The following is a 7,552-nucleotide window of genomic DNA, read 5'->3' on the forward strand; positions in this document are numbered from 1 at the left end:
GCCTGAAAGAAATGATGTGTATGAGGTTCCTGAACATAGTGGGTACTCAGCAAGCAGAAGCCACGGCCAATTAGAGTCTCTCTGTGTGTAGGCACATAGTATGGTGCTACCTAGATGGTAGGTGGTCCTAAAATGTCAGTTCTCTTGATATTTTTGTAAGGATTGTAGTAGAAATGGAGCCTGGAAAACTCCTGCAGCCCTATAGGAAGAAGGTAGAGTTGTCTCCCTCTGCCTGGATGGCATGGCCAAGAGGCACTGAATTGGATGGCCTTGTGAGTCTTTTCTGATGGGAGATCCCAGGATTCCCTACTAAACAGCCTTGTTTCCAGAGAGGATTCCTTAGGTGACCCCTCTCCCCCAGAGTCCTAACTAATATGAGCTGGATAAGACACAAACCCTTCCTTGTTTAGGAGGGAGAGATACAGAAGTGGCCCCAACACTGGAGGACAGGGTACGGCGGTCACTCTAACTTAATGCCCCATGAATAAGTGCTGCTGTTGGCAAAGTTGGTTACTTTGAAGTTAAACCATGAAGCTCTTACTTAACTAACTAGCATGATTGGTGAGGAGTCCTGACTTAGCAAGAAGCCAGGGTAAAACATTTTATGAGGTCAAGGACTCATGCAGGATGGCTAAATAACAAATGGAAAAATTGGTAAAGAAGGAAAAAGGAGGGTAATGCTTTATGTGGTCACCACACCCACTACGGACAGTATATAAAGCCCTGGAGAGGACCAGGAGTTATACCAGAGAAAAGAAATCAGGTTTTGAAACTGACTTTCAGAGCTCTGCTCCCTCCCAGCACCATGCCTTACAACTTCTGCCTGTCTAACGTGAGCTGCCACAGCAGCTGCTCCTCCCGGCCCTGCGTGCCCCACAGCTGCCATGGCTGCACCCTGCCCGGGGCCTGCAACATCCCCGCCAACGTGGGCAACTGCAACTGGTTCTGTGAGGGCTCCTTCAACGGCAGCGAGAAGGAGACCATGCAGTTCCTGAACGACCGGCTGGCCAGCTACCTGGAGAAGGTGCGCCAGCTGGAGAGGGAGAACGCGGAGCTGGAGGCCCGCATCCAGGAGCGGAACCAGCAGCAGGACCCCTTGGTGTGCTCCAGCTACCAGTCCTACTTCCGGACCATCGAGGAGCTCCAGCAGAAGGTGAGGGGGGGGGTCACTGCAATGCTGACTTCATGTACTTTATCCAAATTTCCCATATCTGCTTCCAAGGGACTCATTAGCTGTTTGCAGCTAATGTTGACAGTGGTGGAGACATAGGAATCCACTGGCTTAGACAGGACACCAAATAGCCTTATCCATTTTGGAATCACTATGAATGGGACTAGGTGAAGGCATTGGCTACAAATTAGTCACAGACGTCTTACATTGTTTTTTTTTTTCTTTAACCTAAAACCCAAATATTTGCTTTTTTTTTTTTTTAGTTCTATTATGACATTTAATCTGCTTGTCAGAGAATTATAATGTGAATTATAATGTGTACCTGAATCAGTACTTTGAGCTAGTGGTTTCCTGAGTGAGTCCTCAAAGACTGTATTAAGAGTCTCTTTGGTAAAGCAAGAGAGCCATTGACTTCAGAAGCCTCGCTAGTATATGGAGACACACACACTGCTCTCTAGAGCAGGCATGTATACCGGTGACAATGCAGTGTCATAAATGCAGAAGTGGGTGCAAGTAAAGAGAGGATATGGAGGTGGGACTTAGAGAGCTCCCCAGAGGAACCAATATCGGAGTGGGGTTTGAAGGATGAGTAGGCGTTTATACTTGATTGCATAAACATTTGGTTCTTGGAAGGACTTTTCCATCTATCTTGCATAGTGCTGGCCAAGTGAATGTCAAAGGAGGGTCATGCAATATGAATATCATTGTTTATTTACCCACAGTTGGCATGTGTCAGACACAGTGCTGGGGTGGGGACTATGATAGCATCTTTCTTTCAGGAGCTCAGAGCTAATAGGGGAGAGCAGTAAAGAAACAAATGACCATAACAAAGGCTCCAAGGAGTGAGGGCCCCTGTAGAAGACACATGCAGGAAGGAGCCACCTGGGGACGCCAGAGAGGGAAGGGGTTTTGCCAGATAGATGAGGCATCTAAGGGCATTTAAGGTAGAGAAAGAAGCTTCATGCAAAGCATGGTCAAATACACAAGAGGAGAGCGGAGAGAAGTAGTAGGGGATGGAACAAGGTGGTGTGAGGATAGTATACCCAGTTGTCTTGGTTGCCTGGGACTTGTCTGGTTTTAACATTTCAGGAAATTTCTCCGTCCTAAGCAAACTGGGATGGTTGGTTGCCCTACCTGAGCCTTGGCTACCCACCTATCTCAGTTCCTACAGGAAATCAGACATAGACCAAGAAGAGTACAATTCATGACATTTCACCTTGACTGTTGTAATTTTGAAATAATCAGTTCTATGAATGAATCCTCCTAGCATCACCAAACTGAAAATCTGAAAGGACATCAAACTATTGGGAAGGACTGTGGATGAAAGAAATTGCCTTTTGCTTTAAGTAACAAGATGTTCCTTTCTTAGCATAACTCATTTAACAATTAATCCCATCCCCAGATCCTGTGCAGCAAGTCTGAGAATGCCAAGCTGGTGATGCACATTGACAACGCCAAGCTGGCTGCCGATGACTTCAGGACCAAGTAAGGCTCAGTGATGACCCCGGCAGTGTAATGACAGGCAGGCAGAATTACAAAGTGATGAGCTCCCTGTCCTGGGAATGTTCCTGTAGAAGCTTCTAAATGATGCTTGGAGGGCTCATGCACTGAGCTAGAGTTAGGTTAAAAGCCAAAGTCTCTTCACCTAGTGCTAAGATTGTGTGCTTTACGGTTAGTTAATGATGGATGCACCCACACACAAGCATCCCACCAGCGCCTCTTTGGTGGATCTCATTGAGGAAGTAGGTCTCCTTGCCCAGCATAGTGGTGCTTTTCTTTTTAGAAAACTTTTTTAAAAATTAAAATATGTCAAGATATAATGAATTTGACTAGGTCAACGCAGTAAAGCTTAAGAAAGAGTCTTCCTCCTTGACCTTGGGCTGTGTGCACAGGTTCGATACGGAGAGGTCCCTGCGGCAGCTGGTGGAATCAGACATCAATGGCCTGCGCAGGATCCTGGATGAGCTGACCCTGTGCAAGTCTGACCTGGAGGCCCAGGTGGAGTCCCTGAAGGAGGAGCTTCTGAGTCTCAAGCAGAACCATGAACAGGTAAGAATGTCCCAGCCCCCAACATCACAATACTGAGATACACAATACTCCATGACACCCCTGAGAAGGGTAAGGTAGGTTTCTGGTGGCTCAAAACATACTTGGGGGATTATTGTGGAATGAGTCACATGTTGATCTCTTTCACATAAAGGAGTGTGGTCAGCTCATCACCGGGGGCCAGATGAGTGGCCAAAAGCCCACACAATGATCTTTAAAATACTTGCTACTGTTTGATAAGATTTATTGTCTTCCAAATAGGTACTAAATTAATATCAAGACTGGAAGGAGATAGCACACTTTCTTATCCTCTGTGTCACCTAGATAACTGGAATCCAAGCTGGATAAATGGATGGATAGATGGATGGAAGAATGGATAGAAAGATGGGAGAAATGAAGGAACTTGGTGGTTGACTGAGATCTCATGGTTGAATGCAATATTAGGAAATCAGATGCATGCCTCAAACATTCTGTTGTCATGAGGAGGAGACAAGCTGTAGAAGACAGTACATGAAAATAGAAGACAGGAAGTGGATAGGAGATAAACCTGGATTCTCTACATTTAAGTAGCAAAACCGATTGTCATGCCAGGATGCTCACAGAGCAAAGGGAAAATCAGAAGGAGATGGAAAAATTCTGGAGTCAGAAGAAATATTAGCAATAATTTAATCAACCAGTCTCCTGATCTAGATGAGGAAAGAGACTATGAGAGGAGGCTGAAGTCACCAGAGGTGACTTACCTAGGTTTTACATCAACTAGATTTTAACATGCACTTCCTAATTTCGCGTCCCACCGCACTGGACACACTTACACACATTATTTTGTGAGTTCAATCTTTCCTCTCTTTCCATCAGGAGGTCAACACCCTGCGCTGCCAGCTTGGAGACCGCCTCAACGTGGAGGTGGACGCTGCCCCCACCGTGGACCTGAACCAAGTGCTCAATGAGACCAGGAGTCAGTACGAGGCCCTGGTGGAGACCAACCGCAGGGAAGTGGAGGAGTGGTTCACCACCCAGGTGGGCATCCGAGCACATGACCACTCGGGACCCAGGGCCCCAGGGCCCTTAGGGCAGGGCCTGATCCTGTCTCCTCCCCTTGGGTGTTTCAGACTGAGGAGCTGAACAAGCAGGTGGTGTCCAGCTCAGAGCAGCTTCAGTCCTACCAGGCGGAGATCATCGAGCTGAGGCGCACGGTCAACGCCCTGGAGATTGAGCTGCAGGCCCAGCACAACCTGGTGTGTATTGTTCAGACCTGCTGGTGAGCAGCGTGAAGTCGGGCAGGCAGACTCACCTGTGGGCCTCAGCCCTGGAAGCTGGTGACTTCTTTGGAAGCAGTTTTGAAGGAGTAGCTCCTGACACTCCCTTTATTCTCTCCCCCACCACAGAGGAACTCTCTGGAAAACACACTGACAGAGAGCGAGGCCCGCTACAGCTCCCAGCTGTCCCAGGTGCAGGGCATGATCACCAACGTGGAGTCCCAGCTCTCTGAGATCCGGGCTGACCTGGAGCGTCAGAACCAGGAGTACCAGGTGCTGCTGGACATCCGGGCCCGGCTGGAGTGCGAGATCAACACGTACCGGGGCCTGCTGGAGAGCGAGGACTGCAAGTGAGTACCTGGAAGGCACAATTCTACTCAAGGATAAAACAGGACTCCGAGGACCAAGTTTCAGTGTATCTGTAGAAGCCAGGGTTTTACATCCAGCTGTGGAAAAGACAGGGCATTTAGTACTAGCATTATCTGGGCTGAAATGATTTTCTGTTAAAAAAAAAAATAGTTATGAGATGAGTATTTTCCCACTGGTGAAAATCGTCCTTTGGCTTCTGCTGGGTAAATAATGCTTTACATCTTCAGGAATGGCTTGTTGTGTCAAAAAAGAAAGCCTTGCTTAGCAATCACCCATCTTTCTGACTTAATCAAATCATTCAAATCCATTGCTTTCCTGGTCCTTGTTAGAACCCTTTGGAGCAGGCAGAGGGCATCATTACAACCATCCCATAATAAACATTTGAGTGTCAGAAGGGAAGATGACTCAGTAACTAAGAAGACACACCACTGTCAACTAACACAGTGTTTATATAACCATAATATATGTTTTTTGGGGAAGGGATTTTTTACACTTGTCCCATTTTGTAGACGGGAGGCTAAGGATCACAGGGATACAGTGACTTTCCCTTGTCTCCAGGGCTATGGAGCAAAGGTTGGGATTCTACCTCAAGTGTTCTGTGCTCTTTTTTTGCCACGGTCTCTGTACTTTGCAGAAGGAGTGATCTAAACAAGGCTTGGCTTCCTAAGACATTGGGGAGTGGATTCTACTTGTTCTTATGTCTCTTTGGTTGAGCCCCCTCTCTTTTTAAAATGACTCTTCTCATGCTGACGATCTAATGATTCTGTGTCCCAGGCTGCCCTGCAACCCCTGTGCCACCACCAATGCCTGTGACAAGCCCATTGGACCCTGTGCCATCAATCCTTGCATTTCACGCTCCCGTTGCGGGCCCTGCTAGATATACCCAGGGGCCAAAAGGAGGACTGCATGAAGACAGGAAGACCATCAATGGACCACCTCAGCCTCTCTGACCCCATACCCAGCATCACCATGAATCATGGCCTGGAAGGAGAACAAATGCCCAGCGCTGTGACGGGGTTCTCAACCTGAGCTCCCCCTGGGACCTCTTCTCCCAGGGCCTCTGTCTCCGTGTTCTGATGGTTTGAGAGTTTGGAGCTGTGAAGGGGCCACAGAAGGTGTATTGTGGATCTCTCTGATGCTTCTGCTCTTCCTGTAGTTTCCCGAATCTCCTAATAAACTTTCCTGTTGCATATACAATTCTCATTTGTATTCATCCTTTTCAATGTGTTCACTCCGTATGTGCTTTTTGTAAAGCCTCTTGAAAGCAGAAGAGGGCTTTATAGATTCACCCTGTCCTAAAAGGTCTTCATCATGATTCATGAACATTCACTGAGCCCAAGGAATGCCAGCATCTACTCAGGATGGCATTCAGCTGGCACGAACAACAAGGCAAGAGGCCTCATCTGAATACAATAAAAACATTCGTTATGGGACATTACTCAGTAGAATGCAATGTGTAACATTTATGGAAAGTTCTATGTTTTCTTTCCCAAGACCCTGAAAGACGAGGCCTGAAGTTAACATTTACTGAACACCTACCTAGCATCAGGAGCTCTGCTACTCAGTTTTTCGCTTACCTGATGAGGAAGAGTGGCAATAGGAATGAATCCAGAGTTCATTCTCCATTTGGCAATTAGGAATGAGGTGACCAGTAGGGAAGGAAACTGATTTCAAACAAAAACCCAGAGCTTCTACATCTTCCTGAGGATATATGGTACTATTAGTCTCAAAACCTTGCTGAAAGCCAGGTGTGGTGGCGCACACTTATAATCCCAGTGTCCCAGGAGGCTGAGGCAGGAGGATCGTGAGTTCAAAGCCAGACTCAGCAAAATCGAGGTGCTAAGCAACTCAGTGAGACCCTGTCTCTAAATAAAATACAAAATAGCACTGGGGATGTGACTCAGTGGCCGAGGGCCCCTGAGTTCAACCCCTGGAACCGCACTTCCCCCCAAAAAAACCTTGCTGAAACTCTCCTTGGGAAACACTGTATAACTCATGATAGTAGAAAGGCCTATCCTTCATATTCGATTTTTAAATATGCTAATCTGTATTTTTTAACCACCGGAGCTAAATTTGAATTTTGGCACCTTCCCTAAATTATTATCTCTCTGGTGTCTGTGAATACTAAAGGTGACAGATGTGCTGTATCTTGTTCCTATTGGTGCTTTCTGATGTCTTGCCAAGGTTAATGGCTCCCATCACTAGACATGCTGTGGGAGGTGCCAAGGATTCCACCCCTGTCCCCAGACTGACCAACAAGCTAGTTATGTCTCCTCTAGTGCTGTGATGACGCCGCTGCAATGTTAGTCTTAAATTCTCATATTCCAGTTCTTTTGATGCTGGTGTTCCTTTGTTGTTGATGTCGCTGGGCCTCGGGCCCTTTCTTGGAAAATCATCTGGGTGACACTCCATGCTGTGCTTGGGGTGTCCTAGATCCAGTTTGGCCACTCCAGCCTTCTTCATTCCCAAGAGCCACCTCATGCAAATCACCCTTGTCCAATCTATCCCATCACTTCTCCTATATGCTGGGACCCCTGTTCACTGACAGTGACCTTGCAGTCACCTTTAACAGGGTCCGGTGCCTCCCAAGAACCCTGTTCTATGCTTGTGAGTGAGAGCCCAAATTTCTCAGCATGGTAAATACATGGTGATTTACTGTTCAGTATGTAAAGCACTGAACAAAACTTGGTGTTCATGCTGGGATAGTAGT

At 47.0% G+C, this 7,552-nt stretch overlaps 1 protein-coding gene across 1 annotated transcript; it reads left to right on the top strand.

The window, feature by feature from the left end:
- Positions 1–805: 805 nt before the first annotated feature.
- LOC143409200 (keratin, type I cuticular Ha3-I-like) lies at positions 806–5,719 on the top strand. The gene is made up of 7 exons (XM_076869148.1): positions 806–1,153; positions 2,574–2,656; positions 3,064–3,220; positions 4,073–4,234; positions 4,327–4,452; positions 4,603–4,823; positions 5,617–5,719. Exons 1-7 carry the CDS (start codon positions 806–808, stop codon positions 5,717–5,719), a joined length of 1,200 nt encoding a protein of 399 aa, XP_076725263.1.
- The last annotated feature ends 1,833 nt before the right edge of the window (positions 5,720–7,552 follow it).

Source organism: Callospermophilus lateralis, chromosome 11 (assembly GCF_048772815.1).
Source record: "Callospermophilus lateralis isolate mCalLat2 chromosome 11, mCalLat2.hap1, whole genome shotgun sequence".
Lineage (NCBI taxonomy): Eukaryota > Metazoa > Chordata > Mammalia > Rodentia > Sciuridae > Callospermophilus > Callospermophilus lateralis.